The sequence below is a fragment of the Polypterus senegalus genome, chromosome 8 (assembly GCF_016835505.1).
Source record: "Polypterus senegalus isolate Bchr_013 chromosome 8, ASM1683550v1, whole genome shotgun sequence".
Taxonomy (NCBI): domain Eukaryota; kingdom Metazoa; phylum Chordata; class Cladistia; order Polypteriformes; family Polypteridae; genus Polypterus; species Polypterus senegalus.
This window is the reverse complement of record NC_053161.1, coordinates 173135789-173163024: the sequence shown is the minus strand read 5'-3', so window position 1 is coordinate 173163024 and position 27236 is coordinate 173135789. Positions and strand designations below refer to the sequence as shown.

Below are 27236 nucleotides of genomic sequence, written 5' to 3'. Positions count from 1 at the left end.
AGAAGGCTAACAGAATGTCAGGTTATATAGCGCCTTGATATGTGGAGTACAAGTCACAGGAGGTTCTGCTCAAGCTTTATAACACACTGGTGAGGCCTCATCTGGAGTCCTGTGTGCAGTTTTAGTCTCCAGGCTACAAAAAGGACATAGCAGCACTAGAAAAGGTCCAGAGAAGAGCAACTAGGCTGATTCCAGATCTACAGGGGTTGAGTTATGAAGAAAGATTAAAAGAGCGGAGCCTTTACAGTATTAGCAAAAGAAGATTAAGAGGTGACATGATTGAAGTGTTTTAAATTATGAAAGGAATTAGTACAGTGGATCGAGACTGTGACTTTAAAATGAGCTCATCAAGAACAAGGGGACACAGTTGTAAACTTGTTAAGGGGAAATTTCATACAAACATTAAGTTTTTCTTTACACAAAGAACGACAGACACTTGGAATAAGTGACCAAGTAGTGTGGTAGACAGTAAGACTTTAGGGACATTCAAAACTCAACTTGATGTTTTTTTGGAAGAAATAAGTGGATAGGACTGGCGAGCTTTGTTGGGCTGAATGGCTTGTTCTCGTCTAGAGTGTTCAATTGTTTTAATATTTCTCAGTCTGCTGTCTGGTTTGACCTGTAAAAGGGGTGACCCTTCAGCCCTTTCTGAGGTTCAGAGGACGGTAGAGTTGCAGGTTTTTGTTAAGGATATCTCTGTGGTTTGCCCTCGTAAACTTTCTTCCACCCCTGTATTCCCTAGTCGTCCAGTCCCCTATCTATTATATACTGTTTTTCCCATCTATCTATCTATCTATCTATCTACAGTCTCTATAGTCCCTTATTGGTGGTAAACTGGGTTGAAGTAAAGGAGTAAAAATAAAACTCAGCCCCAGTCTGCAAAGCAGCCTGCAGGTGGATGAATATGGACATTACAGGCAATAGTTGTGCACTTGGTTTTGACATTTCATGCTATTTCCTTTTGAGAAAAGAACCTACGGGGTGACAAAGAATTCTACAGTGACACAAACCTGAAGGACGCTATGTTATCCTTTAATTGTCTGTCTGAACCCTTTCTTTGTATTTCTTTAACTTGTGCTTCTGTCAGAAGTTTCAGTTTACTGTATACCATTGTTTGTGAAGTTTAGCCTTCATATATTAGTATGCAACACTTCAGTTTCAACTGTTTATTTAACTTAACTTAATGTGAACCCACTCCTTCCTTTTAGCTTTAATTAGTCTCTGTTTTATTGTGGTGGGACCAGCAACCGTGCCCATCTGGACTGTCACCACAATATAGGTCTTCTCTGTCTCTGAAGATGTTGCACTAATGCTGCCACTCTTACATGCCCTAAGAAAGTCGATATGCCATGATGATATTTAGTATAGATCTTATACAATGAACCCCAGCAGAAGAATGTACTCATCAAAATTTGAGCAGTTAGGCGGATGAATTTTTGACTCCTTCTCCCTCCAACTCACACCTCAAGGTTTCGTTCCAGTGTGAATCCTAGCGTGTTTCTTAAGATAACTCTTATTATAGTATTTTTTACCACACTCCAAACAGGAAAATGGTTTTTCTCCAGTGTGAGTTCTAGTGTGGCTCTGAAGGCTACTCTTGCTACAGAATCTTTTGCCACATTCCAAACAGAAATATGGTTTCTCTCCAGTGTGAATTCTTTTGTGGCTCTGAAAATTTTTCTTGTGAAAGAATCGTTTGCCACATTCAGAACAGCAATATGGCTTTTCTCCAGTGTGAATTCTTTTGTGACGCTGAAGTTTACTACTCTCATAGAATTGTTTGCCACATTCCAAACAGCAGTGCGGCTTCTCTCCCGTGTGAATTCTTTTGTGCTTCTGAAGAGAGCTCTTGTGACAAAATAGTTTGCCACATTCAGAACAGCAGTGAGGTTTACTTCCTGTATGATGTTTAAAAGGAAAAGAGTAAACAAAAAAAGGCTTAATTTCAATTTACTTCCCTATCGTTCACATTAAATAAATTGTGATAGAGATGACGAACAACCTTTAATAAGCATAAGCAATCTTAAGTCAATTTGCACTTGGAAAGACACCTAGCATGGTCATTTTTCCTTAGCGATTACAAATATTCACCACATGAGCACAATGACTGCAGGTAAGATGTTGAAACAGTAAAATACAACAATCATTGTCATAGATCCAACTGAGAAGAGTGTTGCTCACATTTTGTGAACTATATTACAGAACTGCATCGTAGTTTTGTTGTCTACTCTTAAAATGTTTTTCAATGTTATTACTTTAACTAATGGAGGTATAAAATTGAAAATCCTGTTATTCCAATAATGAAGAGGGTTTAATTTAATAAAAAAAAAAAAAAACAGAATGCCAGGCCAACATGTGAAATCTACTTTTGATAATCACAATGTGCCCACACTTAGACAAAAGCAACTTGACTTCTAAACATTTAATCACAACATCATTAGGAGAAATTAACGCAGAAATCCAAGGAACTCCAAAGGGTTAACAATATTTTCCTTGCACCAGTGTTATTCTAAACTGGTAACTTTGTACAAACTCACAGCTTCACTGTATTACTATGTTTTTCAAAGAAAGCATCACACATTCTTTTCAGGCCCATGCCTTCAACATATTCTTATTTTATACTTACTTGGTGGTGGCTGATCTTCTTGAGTTCTAACAGATGTATTTTCATCAATTCCCTTTGTGTCAGACTGTAAAGATTCAGACTTTACAGATGAGTGATGTCTGCCTTGAGAAGAGACTAACGGGGTGATCGATTCATCTTGACACCCATAATGAGGGTCTTCTTCCTTAAAACTCTCCACACTTTTATTTGGGTGTGTCTCAATGTTGACAGGTTTCTCTTCAGTCTCCTCTTTAATCTCCAGTGGCCCCACTTCACACTCCTCTTCCTTAATGCCCAGACTCTCCTGTTTAGGGCAGACAGACTCCCACTCACAGTCCTCTTCCTTAACATTTAGGGTCCTTTTCTCTATGATATTTGTGTCTGCCACGCACGTCTCTGCTTTGACATCCATCCGGATGTTAAAGTAAACTGCAGCTTTCTCTTTCTCTCTGTGGAAAGAACAGGATATGTTTCCATTAAAACTGCATTATTCAGATAAAAAAATAATAATTTTACACAACTCCAGTTTAAGATTTACATCAAGTCTGGCAGTTCATAGCACGTTGACGGTAACTCATTACCTCTTGATATCAAATTATCAGGTGTAAAGGTCCAACACACTGGAAGAAGGTGACTCTCTCTCATAGTTGCGGGCCAGCAGTTTTCAATACTTTGATTGTTGGGGGTCCCATAACTGTGTTATAAATTTTCATGAAGAATGTTTATACAGGGTGATTCTAATGGACGGGTTATGATGTATAATAGACCCCATTTTTTTCACCAGCACTGTCAATACTGAACTTTTTTTGACTTATTTGTGATTTAAATGGATGACTGTGAGATCAGTAAAGGTTACATCCAGCAAGATGGGACAACCTGTCACATGCTGGCTCACAGCATGGCACAAATTGAATTGTTTTTTCTGGCAATTGTGTCATTTTAAAAAAGAGACTATGGCCATCTCACTCTCTGGACCCGTCACCTCTGGATTTCTTCCTTTGGGGAGTGCTGAAAAGAAAAGTGTACAAGAACAAGCCTCATACGCTGAAACAATTACAGTGAAACACTGAACAGGAAATTGCTGACATCACCCCTACAATGGTTGTGGACACCTTTGCCAATATGGAGCACAGTGTCCATCTGTCTTTGCAAGAAGAAGGCGACCATTTCCAACACTGAATGTGATTATATCGTTTACACATCTATCAAGGTATGCCACTGTATTTATTTTGTTTCTGTTGCTTCATAACTAAGACTTAACTTGAGGCCCTAACCATGAGAATCACCCAGTACAAGCAGAACCTTAAAATTGAAAGGAACTTCGTTTTACTGAACCGTAGGAGATGACAAGTCAGTGAACAAATGGGTTTTCTAGCTTATGGCTACAATCGCTACAAAAGTGTAGAGGTTAACAAGAACCCTAAGGGGAAGATGTTGAAATACATAAACAACGATATCTACCTTGTATTTCTGGTGGTTAGACGAAGGACCTTTGACTGGTAACTGTCTAAAAACAATCATAAAGCTATCATCACACATCTTTTTACCTGCTGAGCTGATCATAATGTTTGATTGTAGTTATAGATTTCATAAAAGTCTCTTGTCCTCCTTTTATGTTTCAAAGTGCTTTGTTCTACTGAACTGTGAGTTTCACTTCTGCAGAAGGAAACTGCTGCTGCTTGACCTGACTTGAGCTCCTGTGACATCCTTCATTGATCTGTCATCACAGGGACAGGCATGAATAGTGTATTAAAAGTGATGTATAGCAGGTCAGCAGATTTGCTTAACTTATCAGTTTAATCTAAAATACACTCATTGAAGCTTCTACGGCAACTTAGTAGAAATCAAGTACAACTATCTGTTAGGAACCCAATATAAGCTGTTCAAGAAAACATCTGATATTGAATTTTCAGGCCGAGCAAGCCCACATTCCCGGTCCCATACACTGTCTTCCCAAATATTACTGAAATTCTCTTAATCACCTCTAAAACAGTACACCAAGAATTCTATAACAAAGTAAAGCCCTCAAAACACTGATTACCTAATCATTTAACACTTCATACACTAGTAAGAGTGCATGTTTGTGTGCAGATCTGACAGCGCTGTGCTGATGGTGTATGCACCCAAAAACAAGAAGCCTTTGATTTCAGTCTGTAACAGCCGGTGTAAAGTTTGGGCACATACACCGTCAACACGGTGCTGTCAGATCTGAACCCCAGCGTGGCGAACTGCTCGCGTACTGAAGTGACTTTAGCTGCAGGTGGAAGTCCCATTTTACTTACAGTGCCAAACAGAGTTGCAGTGCGATGTAGCAGTCTATTAGCCGGCAAAGGCACTGTGATGAAGCTGTCGGTTGCTACGGTTCTGCCTTTGTCCAGTCTGATAGCGGTCACGAGACATCGTATCTTTGATTGACGGTACAACAAACAATTCTGAGCAGGAATCAGCCACAGCACTGCCCTTGTGAAAAGAATGGAGACAAATGTCATCAACTCAGAGAGGGAGAGGCAAGTTTGTTGTACCACATGAATGTCACTGAGAGAATAAAACTGAATAATAATAAAAAAACAAGCGCTAACTTTTACAAGTAGCTAAAATTTTGATTGACAGCCACATGTAAATCGAATGCTTCCCCATTTGGTTATATTCTTCAATAAAATCGCACGTGTTTATTTGATATTTAGACTAAAGTCTTCACTCATTATAATCTTCATGCCATTATTAGTATAACATGGAAAAAGTTTCTGCTTTAGGTATGTGTTCAGTATTTCTCACATTTCCTTTCATCCTACACTTAACCACATCTTTGTAGACTCAGAACACACATGAAATGCGTGTATTTCAAATTACGATGTACTGTATTATTTACCCTATACATAATGCTCCATCAAGACCAGGGGTTGGGACAGTAGGCTGCTTGCTGCTTGTGCTGATCAACACATTTGCAAAACGAAAGACGCTGATGGAGAGGTGAGAAGGAAGTTAAAGTGGGCCAGGATTACGAGTTTTTTCATAGACTTTAGGAATTCTAGTGTTAAAGTCTGAAAGTACCAAACTGATTTAAATATTCATATTCATGCATGTGTTTAATTTCAGGGGGGGTTTGTATTTGTTTTAATGGATTTCATAGTTTCTGGTAAATGATGTCAAAGAAAATAAGCAGTTTACTACTGATGAGGTAAATGAATTTAAATTTGACTCATCATTTTAGAACTTGTCCTGCACTATCTATATGTAAAATTCACTAAGGCAAAACACCCATGGAAAGCACGCCGGAAGGGGTGTGGATTCACTAAGCCGCCGACAAATGAGACACCTACGGCACACGCAGGAAGGAGCCACCCCCACTAACTCCAAGACCATTGGATACGATGACAACTTGCAGAGCCACGCCCACCAACTCGGACGCGACGACACAGAAAAAATGGAGTCATTTATATTCGTCTGTCGTAGAGGCCAAATGCACCTCCGAGCCACGTTGACTGTTCATAGACGCATGTTTCTCGCGGAGGTGAATCGCCATATGCAGCGTGTAATGCGGTTTGCGAGGGGTATCCCATGGGATCCTTAAAACAATCCTTTACAACTGAGGTTAAAACACAATGAAGTAAGCAGTCTTTAAAAACGAGTTTTCGGTTACGATGCATGACCGTGTGCACCATAGCAAACTGTTTTACATGCTACATACAGCAATTCGCATCTGCGACAAACGTGTCGTCTTCTTCACTCACGGACAATTATATGTTGCTCTCTCCAGAGTTCCATCTTTTCATTCACTTTCTGTTGTATCCTCAAACCCACCCTTTTAAGACAACTGTGTCTTTCCAGAAGTGTTCAACCATCAATAAATAATTATGCGGCGATTGTTAAGCCGCGGGTTCACTATTGTGTTGTATTTTGCTCTCTCCAGAGTTCCATCTTTTCATTCACTTACTGTTGTATTCTCACACCAACCCGTTTTAAACAACCGTGTCTTTCCAGAAGTGTTTAGCATTCAATGAATAATTATGCATGAGATTGAGCGTGTGTCTACCCGGTGCAGAGAGGCGTGGGTAAGCTGTTGAACCCCATTCGGGCTGCAAACCGTGGAATTCCCACCAAGTGCGACTCATACGCTCCCACTGGTTACGTCCCTACACTTTGTACACACCCCCCTCCCATCTCACTACCATTACACCAACAGGGCATTTAATGACACTGCATTCAATTACACAGACTTTAATATGGAGGTGGTTCCCCCTTTGTAGCTCTAACAGCTTCCACTCTTCTCAGAAGGCTTTCCACAAGATGTTGGAGTGTTTCTGAGGGAATTTGTGCCCATTCATCTTATAGAGCATTTACGAGGTCAGGCACTAATGCTGTATGAGAAGGTCTGACTCACAATCTCACTTCCAGTTCATCCCAAAGGTGGTCGATGGGGTTGAGGTCAGGGATCTGCGGGGGCCAGTCATGTTCTTCCACACCAAACTCATCCAGCCATGTCTTTACGGACCTTGTTTTGTCCACAAGGGCACAGTCATACTGGAATATAAAAGGGCCTTCCCCCAAACTGTTTCCACAAAGTTGGAAGCATAGCATTGTTCAAAATGTCTTGGTATGCTGAAGAATTAAGAGTTCACTGGAAGTAAGAGGCCAAGCCCAAACCCTGAAAAACAGCCTCACATCATTATCTCTCCTACACCAGACTTGACAGTTGGCACAATGCAATCAGGTAGGTAACATTCTCCCGGCATCCACCAAACAGAGAATTTGTCACTCCACAGAGCACTACTCCCCTCCTTCACTGTCCAGTGGTGGTGTGCTTTACACCACTCCCTCCGACGCTTGCATGCAGCTGCTCGGCTCTGGAAACCCATTCCATGACGTTTTTGCTCTCATTAATGCCAGTGGAAGTTTGGAACTCTTCAGCTATGGAATCAGCAGAGTGTTGGCGACTTTTACACACCATGCACTTTAGCAGTCGTGGACCCCACTCTGTGACTTTACGTCGTCTTCTGCTTTGGGGCAGAGTTACTGATGTTCTGAAACGCTTCCACCTTACAACAATACCACTTACAGCTGACAGTGGATGAAATTTCACAAACCATCTTATTACTTCGGTGTCATCGTATAACAGTATGATGCTTGAAGTCACTGAGCTCTTCAGAGTGACCCATTTTGTTTCATAAATGTTTGTAAATGGAGGCAGCGTGGCCAGGTGCTTGATTTTATACACCTGTGGTAATGGGTCAGATTGAAACACCGGAATTTAATGACTACCAGGTGTGTCCTAATACTTTTGTCCAGATACTGTAGTGTAAGTAAATGCATTTTTAAAACAGCCCTTTCTCCCCATTAGAAAAATACTAGAAATGCAAACATTTCTGTAATTGAGGACATTCCAGTAAAATAGAAGGATTCATTATAAAGACTGTCAAGTTTGGTCTTGCACTTGTGATTTTTGCCCATGGTGTGCCAATTCCTTAGAAAATCTGATGCATGAGGGAGCTCAGATTATCTGTCACAAAGAGTTCCAGGACTGTGGAACTGCAAAAAACAGTTTATATGAGAATTAAATTAAATTATATGAAATTAAATGACATTGCAAAGTCAACTTGCCACAGCAATAAGGGCAAATTAAACAGCGGGAGTGACATTTGGGCACCACGCCACAGGCAGGCTGCAGCCTTCTTATTTTTTTTTTTAATTGTTAAAAGTGCAATTTATATTTGTGTATAAATATCTATTCCAGGAATTCTGAAATATCAATTTCTGCCAAATGCACTTTATATTCCTACAGAATACTTAGTAATAAATGTGTCAAGTATAATGTGCACAATGCTGTCATTTATGCAGTGCACATAATCACTGTACTGTATTTGGGCATCGTTCTGCTACAGTTTGCCACACAGCCTGCCTCTCCAGCTTTCATAACTGCTGACGCATTTCTTTTTTGTGTTATTATACATTATTTCTTGACCATCTGGTGAATACATGCCTCTGTCTCCAGTATGTGCTCATCTATTTTATTATAATTAAGTAAAACTACAGACTTCTCAACACATCATGTACCCCATCTGTTTCATGCTTAATATAAGTGATACTCGGGTATTTCGCACACTCCTCTGTGCTTTTTGAGCCCTGATAGATGTTATCTGCGATCGCTTCTTAAGGCTGCCTAAACCTCACGAGTGAACGCAGAATCACGGACTGCCCGAGTCCATCTTCACGTTCATGAAACCGACTGAGGCTCAAGGAGATTTATTCAAATGAGACGTACTGTGCCAAGTCTCGATTTCATGGGCGTGCTTCAAGGGATAGCTCCCAGCTCTTGAACTTCTAGCTATTTCAGTAAATAAAGTCCCCCGCTACCATAATATCTCACTTTAACACTAATAACATACTTGCTAAGCCAAACCCGAAAATGTTCTGAAAGATAGTGATGGGCCGCTCGATACAGAGGTTGACACTGTGTCGAGCTTTCGAAGCACCGCTTCGAGGCTTGTTTCAAATGCACCCGTCACGTGATTTTGAGGCGCGCTAGCGTAATGACGTCATTGATATCCGCACAGTCGGCAGTCAATTTGGTCAATCGCTCGTCTGCTGAACTGCTTTGGCTCAAAGCGTAAAAGCAATTGTTCATGCTACGGTGATAAGATGCGCTAACGCGAGTTCAGATCCTAATTGGGACACGCATATGTTGAAATAAGGATTTTGTATAAAACAGTTAAGTAGTACTTGTCTGTAAGTTAACAAATATATTTGAGACATTATGAGCGATTTACATGGGGCACCTTTTTCTTTGGTATGGAATCGTGTCCACCAAGAATCTGTAACAAATCGATGAGCATATTTTGCGCCCCAGAGGGGACTGGGCAGTCTAATGATCTGGAATCCCTGCAGATTTTATTTTTTTTTCTCCAGCCGTCTGGAGTTTTTTTGTCCACCCTGGCCATCGGACCTTACTTATTCTATGTTAATTAATGTTGACTTCTTTTGTTTTCTTACTGTGTCTTTTTCTATTCATCATTTTGTAAAGCACTTTGAGCTACATTTTTTTGTATGAAAATGTGCTATATAAATAAATGTTGTTGTTGTTGTAAGGTAGCACGTATTGTAACAATCAAGAATCTACTCTACCCCATGTCGATCATATCACAGAGGCTAAGAAATGCTTCACTAAAGCCGACGTGGTCATTACACCAGTATATGCGCAGGACATTCCTCATTAAACGTTTTTACTATTCAGTGATTCCCAGATCTGTTGCTGATTTGTATTATTGATTTCCATAAAGCAATTTGAGTAAAAGCGTGTTCTGTATAACTAATCACAACTGTCTTTCAGAGCCATCAACAGTGTCTTCTGCAATTTTAGGAAAGCCTCGGGATTTCTGCGTTAATGAGACAAAAAAGTTGTAAAGAAACTTTGTGAATTCATCCAGAGGTGAACATAAAGATCACTCAAGTACTGAGAAGAAGGAGCAGCTGGATAAGCACATCTGGAGCCAAACTTTCAAAAAAGCACCTGACTTTGTCAGCAACATCCTTTCCTTGTGAATGCGTCTTATCAAAGGCCGCGCTGGGGATGTAAATAAGTAATCTTCCGAAGTGCAGCACAACAGAGTAAATAATTGATGTAAATAGAATTATTGAAAGACTAAGTTTTTGTCGTTTCTGTATTCTTAAACCATCTTCCAGTTACACAATCCCCTCAGTCAATGTCACATTTAACGCTCCCTGCTCCTTACCTGTCTTGTTACCCAAAGCATCAACACTCAGTTTCATTCAAGGCTTTACCGTCCTTCCTTTCATAGACATAAAATAAGACACACATTTCCTCTACATACGTGTCTAATAATTATAGTAAACTTGCAGGAACGAGAAAAAGCACAAGATGTGAATATTCATGACAAGAGCCTGGGCATCAGGATGAGAATGTGCCTTGTCACCCATTACATGAGCTCGTCTGCCACATGTTACAATCGGGGGCAAATGCAATGGAGAATACCGACGATGTACACCTTCAGAAGTCTACCCACTCTGAATTGTGACCCAAAAGAGCCTTTTTTTCTTTTTTTTTCCATTTAACAGCAAATTCCACTGTGGACTGAGAGCAAGCAAGGCGAGAACACTAGTAAAGATATATCAAATGGAAACGTGCATCTTGTTTTATGTCTGTAACAAAAAAAATATTTGAGTAACGATTTCAACTGTTTTTGTAGTTGTTGATGGCGGGTTTAGCGGTTTAAATTTTTAAATATTAAATTGATAAGGTGGAATGTGTTCTTACTTTGAGTGTTAATGTGTTAGTAACTGGGATTGCGCCTCTATTACTGGAAGACTGCTTAGGAATGATACAGACTGGACAACTATATGTTTTAGGAAATGTTTTATTATTGCACTGTTGTGACTAAAAAACTTTTTACTGATCACCTGTCCGGACCTTGAAGATGTGTTCACGAGGGAGGGATGCTGTTGTTAGAACCAAATTCTTTTAAAACAGCAGGTCCAGATGCGTTTATCCCGCTGCATTTTGTTGCCTCAGCACTCAAGAGGATCTTTAATGCCGACCTTGATACGTGCGCTGCTCACCTTGGAGTGTCCCGTGTGTGTCTGTGTGCCGGTGACTGATCTGCGCCGTGTCTCTCAGCCTCTCTGATGTGCTCCGGATTGACACCTTTGAATGTTTGGTGCAGCAGTGCAAATTCAACCTGATCTACCACAGTGGGTTTGTTATCACCTTATTCAATGGAGGGGTTCATGGACGTCAAATGGCAATGAATGGAAGATGAATTAATGTAAATACGTGAGCTGCCGTCTGCAATTAGTCATCGTATTTTGATGGCGATTCTGAGTTGGGATGATTCTCGAACAGATCTCTTATGCGATCCTTCCACAGTATCTCTCAAAATTATTTAGTTCAAATTGGTTATAAAGATTTCACTCCTGATCATTTTTATTGTTATTATTATTATTTTAATGACTCTTTAACTCGGATCGTACTCGGGGTTGCACTACGCTCAGAATTTGAAAAGCAACCGCCTTAGTCAGTTGAGCCACTGACGGTGTCTTTTCTTCATAGCGAACTCGTTACTTTTGTGCTACAAAAAATATTGTTTGTATTTATTAAAAGTGTTCATAAATGAAATATATTCAATACTTGATCGAATAACAACAACTGATTTAAGGATTTCACCTTTTCTTTCTCAAATGTGCTTACCTATATCATGGCAAAGTACAGGGATAAACCTTTATTTTCCATCTACTCCATTTTAATTAAGTCAAACCAAAGAAAACATTTAAGGCTATTAAATGTGATCTCAAGAAAAGATGAGGGTTAATTCTAATACTAATAACAGGAGCGACTATAATGATACAGTGCAAAAGTGAATATTCATTGAAACAGCCGGGGATCCATGAATGAGGCGTCTTATTTTGTTTTACTCTTGCTATCGTATAGTGCATTCTGCCTGTTAGTTATATATTTATATTTTTTAGACATCAGATACTAGAAGCCGCTGACGAACCCTTATCTTCGCTGCCAGTCTGAAGCAGCGAAAAAGTAAAAGCAATAAGAGTTTTAACAGACGTCATTTAAGTGGATCATGATAATGTAAATGGCCAGGAGGTGATTGTCAAATGCTTCAAAGCTTCGATACGATTTCCGACACAATTGCTTCAAACGTTTTGATGCTTCGTGAGGCTTCACTCCTGACTACTCTGGTATCTAGCATGAGCGAAATCAAAACGAAAAGCTTGGTGCAGAGATTAGAGAGCGCCAAGCTGTCTGAAACAACCAGACCGACTAAATTACACCAAAACGGAGTAAGTTATGTCAGGGGAGACAAAGAAATGAACAGCAAGGAGTCGTCAGTGCACAGGGACACTCCATTGAACCTCCCAACACTACAGAAACAACGAGGAACCTCCGCGTGCTGCTTAAAACCTATTATAAAACTATGAAACAATGGTAACCCCATGCACGTTCTCCCTCTGCCTCATATTCAGATAAAACTGCGTACCTTTTCCGGGTGGGGATTTGTTTCTCAGGCACCTTCACTCCGACTAACGAGTGAGCAGCTCCAACGTCGCAGCATCAGTGCAATGCGAGTTCAATGTTTACCGCTGGAGTCCGCCTCTCCTGCCGCGAGGCTTGAGCTTCCGTCGCCGCTGATGACGTCACAGACACGCCCTCCATTGGTAGACGTGAAGGCAGGACTACGAAGGGAATGTAAAAAGTTGGATATGCGCCACAAAAGTACTGATGGCAAAACAGGACTTTGAAGGAATCAAAATAAATTAAACAATTCACTCGGGTTAAATATGACATCTGGTGGATAGGCGAGTGCTGATCAAAGAAGCTCTGCAAGTGAATGCACAGTTAGGTTTGCTATAACACCTTGGGTAGTGTTGTGGAAAAAATGTAAACATCTAAATACCAGATACACTGTTTATTTTTCTAATATTCAGTAACCTCATATTCTGTTAAGTCTGCTAATTATTTGCTTGATGTGGACTTTCTCACCTACATCACCTGTTTTATTATTTCTGTTGCACATCAGCAGCTGCCTCCATGTATGCAGTGTTTTTTTTTTTAACTCATTCTAAATGTACTAAATGGGTTTAATTTATATTGTGAAAGCACGTGCCTGGTAAATTATTAGGAACCCCTGTACACCTGCTTATTCATGCATTTATCTAACCAGCCAATCATATGGCAGCAGTGCATCCATCCATCCATCCTCTTCTGCTTATCCGAGGTCAGGTCGTGGGGGCAGCATACTTGAGCAGAGAGGCCCAGACTTTCCTCTCCCCGGCCACTTCTTCTAGCTCTTCTGGGGGAGTCCCAAGGCATTCCCAGGCCAGCCGGGAGACATAGTCCCTCCAGCATGTCCTGAGTCTTCCCCGGGGCTTCCTCCCAATTGCACGTGCCTGGAACACCTCACCAGGGAGGCGTCCAAGAGGCATCCTGATTAGATGCCCGAGCCACCTCATCTGACTCCTCTCGATGCGGAGGAGCAGCGGCTCTACTCTGAGCCCCTCACGGATGACTGAGCTTCTCACCCTATCCTTAAGGGAAAGCCCACACACCCTTTGAAGGAAACTCATTTCAGCCGCTTGTATTCGCGATCTCGTTCTTTCGGTCACTACCCACAGCTCATGACCATAGGTGAGGGTAGGAACGTAGATCGAGTGGTAAGTTGAGAGCTTTGCCTTACGGCTCAGCTCCTTTTTCACCACGAGAGACCGATGCAGAGCCCGAATCACTGCGGATGCCGCACCGATCCGCCTGTCGATCTCACGGTCCATTCTTCCCTCACTCATGAACAAGATCCTGAGATACTTGAACTCCTCCACTTGGTGCAGGATCTCACTCTCAACCCTGAGAGGGCACTCCACCCTTTTCCGGCTGAGGACCATGGTCTTGGATTTGGAGGTGCTGATTCCCATCCCAGCTGCTTTACACTCAGCTGCGAATCAATTCAGGGAGAGCTGAAGATCACGGCCTGATGAAGCAAACAGGACAACATCATCTACAAAAAGCAGTGGCCCAATCCTGAGTCCACCAAACTGGACCCCTTCAACACCCTGGCTGCTCCTAGAAATTCTGTCCATAAAAGTTATGAACAGAATCGGTGACAAAGGGCAGCCCTGGCGGAGTCCAACTCTCACTGGAAACGGGTTTGACTTACTGCCGGCAATGCGGACCAAGCTCTGACACCGGTTGTACAGGGACCAAACAGCTCTTATCAGGGGGTCCGGTACCCCATACTCCCGGAGCACCCCCACAGGATTCCCTGAGGGACACAGTCGAATGCCTTTTCCAAGTCCACAAAACACATGTAGACTGGTCGGGCAAACTCCCATGCACCCTCCAGGACTCTGCTAAGGGTGTAGAGCTGGTCCACTGTTCTGCGACCAGGACGAAAACCACACTGTTCCTCCTGAATCCGAGGTTCGACTATCTGATGGACCCTCCTCTCCAGAACCCCTGAATAGACTTTTCCAGGGAGGCTGAGGAGTGTGATCCCTCTGTAGTTGGAACACACCCTCTGGTCCCCCTTTTTAAAGAGGGGGACCACCACCCTGGTCTGCCAATCCAGAGGCACTGTCCCCGATGTCCATGCAATGTTGCAGAGACGTGTCAACCAAGACAGTCCTATGACATCCAGAGCCTTGAGGAACTCCGGGCATATCTCATCCACCCTCGGGGCCCTGCCACCAAGGAGTTTTTTGACCACCTCAGTGACCTCAGTCCCAGAGATGGGGAGCCCACCTCCGAGTCCCCAGGCTCTGCTTCCTCATTGGAAGGCATGTTGGTGGGATTGAGGAGGTCTTCAAAGTACTCCCCCCACCGACCCACAACGTCCCAAGTCGAGGTCAGCAGCGCACCATCCCCACCATATACAGTGTTGACATTGCACTGCTTCCCACTCCTGAGACGCCGGATGGTGGACCAGAATCTCCTCGAGGCCGTCTGAAAGTCGTTCTCCATGGCCTCCCCAAACTCCTCCCATGCCCGAGTTTTTGCCTCAGCAACCACCAAAGCCACATTCCGCTTGGCCTGCCGGTACCTATTAGCTGCCTCCAGAGTCCCACAGGACAAAAGGGTCTGGTAGGACTCCTTCTTCAGCCTGACGGCATCCCTCACTGCCGGTGTCCACCAATAGGTTCAGGGATTGCCGCCACGACAGGCACCGACCACTTTACGGCCACAGCTCTGGTCAGCCGCCTCAACAATAGAGGCACGGAACATGGCCCATTCGGACTCAATGTCCCCACCTCCCTCGGGACGTGGTCGAAGTTCTGCCGGAGGTGGGAGTTGAAGCTACTTCTGACAGGGGACTCTGCCAGCCGTTCCCAGCAGACCCTCACAACACATTTGGGCCTACCAGGCCTGACCGGCATCCTCCCCCACCATCGAAGCCAACTCACCACCAGGTGGTGATCAGTTGACAGCTCCGCCCCTCTCTTCACCCGAGTGTCCAAGACATGTGGCCGCAAGTCCGACGACACGATCACAAAATTGATCATCAAACTGACGCCTAGGGTGTCCTGGTGCCAAATGCACATATGAACACCCTTATGCTTGAACATGGTGTTTGTTATGGACAATCCGTGACGAGCACAGAAGTCCAATAACAAAACACCGCTCGGGTTCAGATCGGGGGGGCCATTCCTCCCAATCACGCCCTTCCAGGTCTCACTGTCATTGCCCACATGAGCATTGAAGTCTCCCAGCAGTACGAGGGAGTCCCCAGAAGGTATGCCCTCTAGCACCCCCTCTAGAGACTCCAAAATTGGTGGGTACTCCAAACTGCTGTTCGGCGCATACGCACAAACAACAGTTTGGCAGAGGGAGGGTACCCTCTCGTCCACCGGGGTAAACCCCAATGGACAGGGTCCAAGTTGGGGGGCAATAAGTATGTCCACACCCACTCTGCACCTCTCACTGGTGGCAACTCCAGAGTGGTAGAGAGTCCAGCCCCTCTCAAGGAGATTGGTTCCGGAGTCCAAGCTGTGCGTTGAGGTGAGCCCGACTATATCTAGCCGGAACCTCTCAACCTAGCGCACAAGCTCAAGCTCCTTTCCCTTCAGAGAGGTGACATTCCACATCCCAAGAGCCAGCTTCTGTATTGGAGGATCGGACCGCCAAGGTCCTCGCCTTCGGCCACCACCCAACTCACACTATACCCAACCTCCTTGGGCCTCCCATAGGTGGTGAGCCCATGGGAAGGGGGACACACGTTGCCTCTATGGGCTGTGCCCGGCCAAACCCCATGGGTGCAGGCCCGGCCACCAGGCGCTCGCCATCGAGCCCCACCTCCAGGCCTGGCTCCAAAGGGGGCCCCAATGACCCACGTCCAGGTGAGGGAAAATGCCATCCAAATTTTTTATTCTTAATTGGAGGTTTAGTTGAACCGCTCTTTTTCTCATCCCTCACGTAGGACCAGTTTGCCTTGGGTGGCCCTACCAGGGGCATAAAGTCCCAGACAACAGAGCTCCTAGGATCAGTGGGACACGCAAACCTCTCCACCACGATAAGGTGGCGGTTCGAGGAGGGGTGGCAGCAGTGCATTGCATAAAATCCTGCAGGTCAAGAGCTTCAGTTAATACTCACATCAAACCCCAGAATAGAAATAAAAATGTGATCTCAGTGATTTCGACTGTGGCATGATTGTTGGTGTCAGACTGCCTGGTCTGAGTATTCCTGTAACTGCTAAAGTCCTGGAATTTTCATGTACACCAGCCTGTAGAGTGTAATCAGAATTATGAGAAAAACTAAAAACATTTAGTGAGTGTCAGTTCAGTGGATAGAAATGATTAATTGATGAAAGAGGTCTGAAGAGAATGGCCAGACTGGGTCAAGGTGACAGAAAAGCTACAGTAACTCAGATAACCCCTCTGTGCAACTGCAGTGAGCAGAAAACCATCTCAGAATGTACAACACATCAAACCTTGACGTGAATTGGGTACAACAGCAGGAGACCATGTCAAGTTTCAGTCCCATCATCCAAGAACTGAAAGATGAGGCTGCAGTAGGCACAGACTCAACAAAGACAGAAGGTAAGTTCAGTATTGGGTTCAAAGGGCATGAATCCATGCACCCAACCTGCTTTGTGCCAGCAGTCCAGACTGCTGCTGCTGCTGGTGTGGAATGTTTCCTTGACATACTTTTGGCCTGTTAATTCCAGTCAATCATTAATTCAGGGCCACAACATACTTGAGTATTACTGTTTCCTTCATGCCCACAATTTGCTTATCTTGTAATGGCTACTTTCCGCATGATAATTGACAATGTCACAGTGCAAAAGTTGCCATTAACTGGTTTCATGAACATGACAATGAGTTCATTGTTCTTCCGTGGCTTTCCCAGTCACTGGATCTGAATCCACCTTTTGGGATGAGGTAGAGCAGGAGATTTGCAGCATGAATGTGCAGCTGACAAATCTGCAGAAGCTATGTGATGCCATCACGCCAACATAGACTAGAATCTCAAAGCAATGCTTCCAAAATCTTGTGGAATCCATGTCATGAAAAACTGAGGCTGTTCTGAAAGCAAAAAGAGACCCTTAGCAGGTAGGGAATGGTCAAGGATATTTATTAGGAAAGATAATCTCTTCAACGGTGCTTCAGCGGAGATGATTTCTCCTTTTTCTTAAGACCTCTCCTTATTTGGAGAAAACCCTTTCACAAGGCATTGAGGTTGCTGGAATGGACAAATTTATTTTTGTAAACTGAAACAGATAAGAGAAGATGTCAGCAGGTCTGCTCCAGTAATGCAGAAGGTCATAGCCTTTGGCCAGAGAGGATAAGGAATGAAGTTCAGTAGGAATAAGACAGAATACATGTGTGTGAATGAGAGGGAGGTCAGAGGAATGAAGAGGATGCAAAGAGTAGAGTTGGAGAAGGTGGATGAGTTTAAATACTTAGGATCAACAGTACAGGGTAATGGGGATTGTGAAAGGGAGGTGAAAAAGAGAGTGCAGGCAGGGTGGAATGGGTGGTGAAGAGTGTCAGGAGTGATTTGTGACAGACGGATATTAGGAAGAGTGAAAGTGAAGGTCTACAGGACGGTAGTGAGACCAACTATGTTATATGGGTTGGAGACGGCGGCACTGACCAGAAAGCAGGAGACAGAGCTGGAGGTAACAGAGTTAAAGATGCTAAGATTTGCATTGGGTGTGACGAGGATATACCTCCAGATTCACACAAGGCACATTGTACAGTTGCAAAATTATCACCAGCTGTTGCAGAAAGTAGTGATCATCACAAAGGTAATGAATCACACGTCAGACATCTTTTATGTAACATTGAACCCAATGAAGCCTACATATTAGCACCTGAATTCTCTATACAGTGTGACACATAGAGGAGAACATTCAGTTTACAAAGTCAGAATAGTTTGCATAACACAGCTAAGAAATAAATTAGTTTGCACAATCAGAATATAAATAAATGGTACAGAAAGACACTGAGCAAAGATGGTTTCCATGGAAGAGGTGCAAGGCAAAAACCACTGCTAAACAGGAGGAACATAAAGACCCCTCTAATATTTGCCCAAAAAATGTTTCAGATGATGTTTTGTGGACTAATGAGTCAAAAGTGTAACTTGTTGGGAGACATGGGTCCTGTTACTTCTGGCATAAAGATGACACAGATTTCTCAATATCAACATCATGCCCAGTCAAAGATGGTGGTACTGGTGTGAGATGTTTTGTTGTTACAGCATCTGGGCAATTTGCCATCCCTGAGGGAAGCATGAATTCAGCTCTGGTATCAGAAAGTACTAAGGCAAAATATTTGGTAGTCAGTCCGTGCAACTGGGTTATGCAAAGCATGAGACCAAGTCCACCTCTGAATGGTCAAAAAAACCACACAAATGAAGGCTTTGGTGCAGCCTAGTCAAAGTCCTGACTTGAATCACTTGGCAATGTTGTGATAGGACCTTAAATGGGCAGTTCATAGTCAAAAACTATCCTATGTGGCTGAGTTAAAATAATTCTGTAGAGATGATGGGACAAAATTTCTCTACAGTCAACCCAAAGACTGATCTCCTGTGTCACGCAGGAACATCTGAGGATCACCTTCCAGGCTCTGATAAGGTATGCAATAACCTGCTGGCACCAAAAAGGGGGCACCAATGCTAACCATATCATCTCTTTTCTCCTCCATAGCAACAAGAAGCCGCCCAAGGAGGGCACCCCAGCCATGCCCCCACTCATTTCAAGCCACACACCTTCTGGTCGGCACAGTACAAAGGATGGAGGTCCAAGTCATCGGCAAAATTCTTACTAACGTGTTGAATTTCAACAGAGAGGATCTCCCCACGAACACATCTTTTTCTGGCATAAAGACACACTGGTTTATGATTCATCTAACCTCAATTCGATTAAAGCATGTATGGATTTTATTGATAAATTTATTACTTGGGAGTACAAAGAAGAAGATCCATACATCCAACTTCAGGTGCACGCTCATACATGCTAAAAAGGGTAAAGGAGTAAAAACAAATGCGATCCAAATTTCCTATGCCGATGACGATGATTTTGGAGCCACTTGCCAAAGACGAAACAAACGAGTCCCGCAACGAATGCTTGTCAGGAATATGGAAGCAGATGGTACATTATTCAAAGAATAAGGAGGACGTAATATTTGAAGAAATTCTGAAAGTTTTAAATATGAGGGAAGAGGATTAAATATCTGCCATTAGCACTTTTCTAAAAAGGCCTCACGTATTTTCAAGGAGAAGTTCAGAAGTTAACGTCAACAATAAAGATATCTGGCATCTCTTTGTGTCGAATATGGATCTACAGTATGTACTAGAAGAGAAGGGAATTGCTTCATATATTATTAAATCTGTCTATTATAAAAGAAAATTTTGAGACGAGAGGAGATTATTGCGAAGAAATGTTTTTCAAGTTGGCCTCAACCATTTCCGGTTGACAGCCCACAGCCACGATCTTCTCATTCGTGTGAATTCTTTTGTCAGACACACTTCCATATGCAAGGTCTCATCGATCACGTTCAAAATTTAAATATCAATAGTTCCAACAAAGTAGGTAAAGCAGTAATGTTACCATCATCATATCAAGGTAGTCCAAGAGCACTGTAACAGTTATACCATGATGCAATGGCAATATCCCGAACTATCGGTTGGCCAGATTTAATTATGGATTAATTACTCGCTGTAATGTAAAATAGTTAATTCTATTATGCATATGTAACAATTCCCATGAAAATAACAATCTGTTTAAATTGTACATCCGCTTACACATACGCAAGTGGCAGAGCAAGCGAAGCGAGCAGTATATAAGTAAAGTGGACAGAGGATTGTCAAAAATACTACGTGATGCAGCATCAGATGCTAAGAAAGGCAATAAAAGGATCAAAGAGAAATTTAGATCTATTGCAAATGTCTTCCTTATAAACAACCTAACGTCCACACAAGAGGCAGCACACCATGTATTGCTGCTGCCATTGTTCAAAATGTAGCCGTATAATGATGTACATAAATACAAGTCCTAGGGAGGAACAAGCTAGCATGCTAAAGACAAACGCAGAATTGCAACATCTTAGTGAAGACTTCACGGAAGTCTATATGGAAGGTTGATTCGAGAAGTATAGTGTTTGTCCAAAAAGTTTAGAAGACATATGCCTGGCACAATTTCCATCCGAATATGTACCAATTAGGAGGGAAGCACAATTGGACAATAACAATTTTGACTTAGAGGAATCCAAGGAGTACAGACGCAAGAAGAAATTATCAGTGATTAGGTAAGGGCACTAAAAATTACAGCAGGACAGAGTAAATTACTTCAGAGAGCAAGTTCTTCTCTTTCTGCTAAGGCACAATGAATTGCAAGGCATAGAAAATGTCAGTTTTTGAGGAGTTGTACAACAAAAGTCTGGCAAGAATTGTGGAAAATAGGAAATTATTTTCTGCAATTGGAGACAAAGTTTTGGACGAGGCTTTGGAAAGTACCCAACAAGAAGTTATCAATATTAAAGAGGAAGAAGCACAAGAATTTATAAAAGAAAGAGTTTCACATGGAGTAGAACATGGATATACTGCAGCAAGGAGGACAGGAAGCAGCTGTGAATAAGAATGAGAATCGGTACTGCTGTCCAAAAAGAATACTTCACGAGGATATCTGCTTATTGGCTTCCCGACTAAATGAGGGGTAGAAAGATTTTGTCTTCCACATTCTCAATTCGTTTAAATTAAGAAAAACTCCTTTCTATATCTTCTTGGGTGGATTAGCAGGAGTTGTAAAAAGTACGGTCATCGGATGTATATACCAGTCTATCACCAATTATTTTGACTCTCAGCCAGGTTCGACTGGAGATAACATCTATGTACTTTTATGAGCGCCGTCAGGAAAGACTGCATTTCTTATCGAAGGTGTTACATTGCATATGGCATTTGAATTACCTGTCTCTCAATTTGGAGGTGAAATGCCTGAATTATTAACAGAAGTGGCCAACACAATAAGAGAAACATTATTGAACATCGCGTTTAGATAGACAGACAGACAGATTTATTAATCCCAAGGAGAATTTCACATACTCCAGCAGCAACATACTGAAAAAAAAAACTATTAAAGAGTGATAAAAATGCAGGTATAACAGACAGTAACTTTTTATAATGTTAACGTGAACCCCTAAGAAGCTGGAATTGAAGAGTTGCATAATGTGGGGGAGGAAAGATCTCCTCAGTCTGTCAGTGGAGCAGGACGGTGACAGCAGTCTGTCTCTGAAGCTGCTCTTCTGTCTGGAGATGATCCTGTTCAGTGGATGCAGTGAATTCTCCATGATTGACAAGAGCCTGCTCAGTGCCCGTCGCTCTGCCACGGATGTCAAACTGTCCAGCTCTGTTTCTACAATAGAGTCTGCATACCTTAACAGTTTGTCCAGGTGCGAGGTGTTCTTCTTCTTTATGCTGTTTCCCCAGCACACCACCGAGTAGAAGAGGGCGCTCGCCACAACCATCTGATAGAACATCTGCAGCATCTTATTGCAGATGTTGAAGGACATTGATGAAATTTTCATGGTGGCAAGCACAATTTTCAGTCGTGTAGATTCTTGTTTGCGACAGATAATGGGCGTCAACCAACCGTCTTGGAGGAATATCTATTTTGGTTGTCGGGGATTTGAACTAATTACTACCACCAGTTACAGACTCCCAATTTACAAGATGGGAAAAGATGATGATTAAGAGAGGAGAATCTACTGTGGGAGCTGTTTAGATTTTATGAGTTGAAAAAAAATAATGCGTCAAAAGGATGAATTTGAGTTCATCGAAACACTGAACACAATGGCCCGTGGAAATATGGAAGAAAAACAATACTGAATTGATTAAGTCCAGGCAAGTGTCAGCGTCAGCAGTTCCGAAGGATGCTATCATATTGTATGGTGAAAATAAATTTGTGGACCTTTACAATGAAGAGAATATAAAAAATCATCCCGGCCCAGAGTACGTTTCCACTGTGAAAGATGCAATTTTAAGGAAACTGTTCTAGACAACGAAGGATAAAGTGTTGGAAGAACTTAAGTGCAAGAAGTTGAGTGAAGTAACTGGCCTACCACATTAATTAATTTTAAAAATAAGAATAAAATATGTGGTAACCAGCAATATTGACGTGGAAGATCATCTAGTCAATGGAGCCTGTGGAATATTAAGGTTAATTCATTTGAAAATGATAGAAGTCAAGAACCAAAGATTCTTTGGTTCGATTTTTCCGCAAAGAACGCCTGTAATAAAACAAGAAATCGTCCACAAGATGTTCATCAATGACAATGAAATTGTATCTAATTTAGTGCCTAATAGGAAAGTATGTGTTGCACTAAATATATCGAATAAAACTGCAGTACCATACGTTGAGAACTCAATTTCCAATTGTTCCCGCAGAAACAGTTACCATCCATAAAAGCCAAGGAGAGATGTATGAAGAAGTAGTGTTGGATTTTGATGAAATAAGGAGTATAACTCGGCCTTTGTTGTATGTTGCTTTAAGCCGAGTGGCAAGTAGCAGAGGACTCTACGTCGTAGGGAAGTTTAGGGAACCAAAAGAGTCAAAAAGTGAGGACCCCTGCTCACAGAAGCTGTGCAGATTAAGAAGTGCAAAGACTTTGTATGTGCCACTCTGTGTATTTAAAGACAACAGGATTGAAAGTAGCATCTCAGAATGTATGATCTTTAAGGAGTAAAAGTGACAAGTGGTAATTTAACAGCGACATACCGATATTTACCGAAACGTTGACGTCTCAAAACGAAGACGTCGACCTTGATGGATACAAGGTAATATTTAGGAGTGATGCTCAACATGTTGAGAGGTCACATTTGCTTTGTGAAACACAATCTTGATGGTTTGAATGATGTAATACATCATAGTACAGAGAAGAGCAACGATTATCATGTTGAATTATTTGCTTTAACCGTTGATGAGATGACCATCGTTCCTGAATAGAAGTCTCCTCGCACCCCAATACATGTGTTTCAAACCACTTTTCAATCACTGATGGATAAGGTGAACTCTTTCAAAGAAGTCATTGTAATTGGAGATCTGAACATTGATATATTCAACAATAGTGACTTACATATATTTTTCAGCAAATATAAACTTAAATCTGCTTTAGCAATGGTAATCCCAACCACCAATTTGAATACATAAATATATCATCACCACAGAAATATTTCAGAGGCAACGTTTGGAACCATTTCCGTAAACATTTTAAAATGTATCAAGTGGTACTTTTGTACATATGTTCAAAGTAGTGTCTGTTTTGTTTCATTATTTAATTCAGATGATTGAATGTGTTACAATTAATTACATTTACATTGAACATTTTTGGGTTTCTTATTTTCTCCTTTACTTTTGTAATAGAAATGTGTGTGTGATTTTGGTTAATTTATTTATATTACTATATTTATTAAATTCGCTCTTGTGGGTGTACCAACTACCCATAGATTGTAAATACGTAACTATAAAACAGGCATACAGTATATTGAACTTGTCACAAAAGGGTGATGGGAAACTGCACCTGTCGCATCCACATCGTGGTTCTCAGCAATGCACATTTTTATTCAAATTCAATATGAACATAAACGCGTAGTTACAAAGACAGATATTCGAAAGGTGCTTCATTTACATTTTAAAATAACAAAGAACCCTTAAAAATAATACAGTAAATAATAATACTGTATGACTATTTTTTTCGGTTTACCTATATGAATGACTCATCCCTATGTCTGAATATGCGAGATAGTCGAAGAGAGATTACTCCTGATTTTTTAAATTTTTGAATAAACCTCACCTATTACTCATGATGCTTTATTGAGCTTTATTTTCCTACATTTATGTAGAGAGAATAGCAGAATGCTGAAATTCCTCATTTTGTGGACTGATAGTTCAATTATCCACTCGTTTTCTTTTATATTGATGTCTAGTTTCCAAACATCAGGTTTTTTGTACATTAGAATTGGTCCAAACTAATCGGCATATTCTAATTTTCCACGATTCGGTCTGGAGTGTGGTTCATAATGCATCTATGGTGTGGCAACTGGTATGTTCTCCATATTTTCCAATGGAATAATCAAGCTGCTTTATGTCTCTCGTTAGGCGTTTGTCCTTTAGTCTCAGGTTCCCTCTGCTAGGCCCCCAGGAGGTCAGCTGCACAGACTGGAGCAGGAGATCTTCTTAGTAGTTTGAATTTGTGTGAGTTTCTGAGGGTCACCACTGTAAATAAATAATTTGCCACATTCTCATGGGATTAAGTCATCCAAAATGTCTAGGTGTGCTTACTACCAGAACAGAATGGAACCACTCTCCTTAGTTGCAGCAGTTCTGTTACACTGCTGTCCCCTTAAATTCAAAGAGGAGGCTCAATGTAGCATCAGTTTTGTTCCCAAATTAATTTTTTTTCTGTTTGTTTTATGGTAATTGGTAGGATGTCAGCACAGGCCTGGAAGTTTCTTTTCATTAGTCCTGTGAATCAGGACTTTTCTCCTGTATGAATTCTTGTGTGTTGCTTGAGAGTACTGCTGGTGGTGAATTGTTTTCCACACTCGGCACAACAGTGTGGTTTCTCTCCATTATGAATTAATGTGTGCTTCTGAAGGTGGCCTATTTGTGAGAATTCTTTTCCACATTCAGAGCAGCAGTATGGCTTCTGTCCAGTGTGAATTCTTGCGTGCGTCTTAAGGTGGCCAATTTGTAAGAATTGTTTTCCACATTCGGAACAGCAATACGGCTTATTTCCGGTGTGAATTCTTTTGTGTAACTGAAAATTGCTACTGTTAACAAAGTGTTTGCCACATTCAGAACAGCAAAACGGTTTATGTCCAGTGTGAATTCTCCTGTGCCGCTTAAGAGTACCACTAGTGGTGAATTCCTTTCCACACTCAGAGCAGCAATATGGCTTCTCTCCAGTGTGAATTCTTATGTGCCGCTTAAGAATCCCACTGGTGGTGAATTCTTTTCCACATTCAAAACAGCAATACGGCTTCTCTCCGGTGTGAATCCTCGTGTGCTGCTTAAGAGAACCACTGGTGGTGAATTTCTTTCCACATTTATAGCAGCAATATGCCTTCTGACCGGTGTGAGTTCTTGTGTGTAACTGCAGGCTGCTATTGTAAACAAATTGTTTACCACACTCAGAACAACAAAATGGTTTCTCGCCCGTGTGGATTCGTGTGTGCTGCTTAAGAGTTCCACTGGCAGTGAATTCTTTTCCACATTCAGAACAGCAATATGGCTTCTCTCCAGTGTGAATTCTTGTGTGCCGCTTAAGAGAGCTACTGGTGGTGAATTCTTTTCCACATTCGTAACAGCGATATGCCTTCTGACCAGTGGGAATCTTTGTGTGTAACTGAGGACTGCCATCGTCACCAAATTGTTCAAGTTCAGAACAGCAAGACAGCTTCATTCCTGTAGAACTTTTCTGCTTATCATTTGATTTACATTTCTGTTTGTCCTTTTTAGAAGAGCAGAGAGAAAGGTTTAAAGTGGAAGAATTTGAATTTTTCTTCTGTGGTTGAGTGCTCGTGTTATCTGTCCTGGTTAGTTTCAAATCAGACAGCGAACTCCAGTGCAAAGTAGTTGGGGTCAAAGGCTGTGATCCTGATATTAATATCTTCATATTTTCATTTTGCGGCGTTTGTTTTGCTATACACTGCAGGGATGTGAGAGGAAATGAAGATAAGCAGATGGTGCCAGTGTCTTGTAAATCTGCAGAAACATACCAATGCACAATATTAATGCAAACATAAAATGTTTAGATTTTTACCAAGAAGAGAAATCATTGAGCATGGAATAGTTTATTCCTGTTGAAATAAGCCAAACGTACAGTGACAAGCCAACATGGGTACTTAAATTTTGAATTCTGTATTACAAATAGTCACCACCTAAGAATTAAATTAACATCAATTTCACTTAAATGCCCAGTGCACTCCACACTAGCAGAAAATATGCCATAGAAAAAAATAAAGGGTATAAAACACAAATATTAAAACATTAGCTACATAATATAAATAATAATCTATACTAATAAAAGGCAAAGCCCTCACTCACGCACTCATTCACTCACTCACTCATTCACTCACTCACTGACTCATCACTAATTCTCCAACTTCCCGTGTAGGTAGAAGGCTGAAATTTGGCAGGCTCATTCCTTACAGCTTACTTACAAAAGTTGGGCAGGTTTCATTTCAAAATTCTACGCCTAATGGTCATAACTGGAAGGTATTTTTCTCCATTAACTGTAATGGAGTTGAGCTGGAATGACGTGGGGGGCGGAGTTTCGTGTGACATCATCACGCCGCCCACGTAATCACGTGAACTGATTGTCAACGCAGTGCGTAGAAAACCAGGAAGACCTCCAAAAAGCGCTTAAGAAAACATGCATTATATAATTGAGAAGGCAGCGAAACAATAAGAAGCGAGCGAGTGACATATACTACCATATTCATGAGTGTTGCTGCCTCGGAAAGAAAGAAAGGTGTAAACAACTTTAAATTAAGTTCATAGACAGGCTACGCTGGCGTTTCACATGCCCACAGGTAATGCGGGATACAAGTTTAATGAGAGGACGCATGATATAAACGAGAGTTTTGATCACTTTGTAACTAAGTTAAAATTGTAGGTGAAGG

At 41.8% G+C, this 27236-nt stretch overlaps 1 protein-coding gene across 2 annotated transcripts in view; it reads right to left on the bottom strand.

The window, feature by feature from the left end:
- Positions 1-531: 531 nt before the first annotated feature.
- The window catches only part of LOC120533409 (gastrula zinc finger protein XlCGF57.1-like), a 50445-nt gene continuing 23740 nt past the window's right edge, over positions 532-27236 (bottom strand). The window contains exons 3-4 of one of the 2 annotated variants that reach the window (XM_039760275.1): positions 25089-26316; positions 532-1894 (exon numbers count right to left, since the gene is read on the bottom strand). In XM_039760275.1, coding sequence (XP_039616209.1) covers positions 1465-1894; positions 25089-26316 — 1658 coding nt within the window. In that variant the 3' untranslated portion in view covers positions 532-1464. Of the gene's footprint in view, positions 1895-21893; positions 26317-27236 lie in introns of those variants that run through there. The other variant, XM_039760274.1, reaches the window with a different exon arrangement.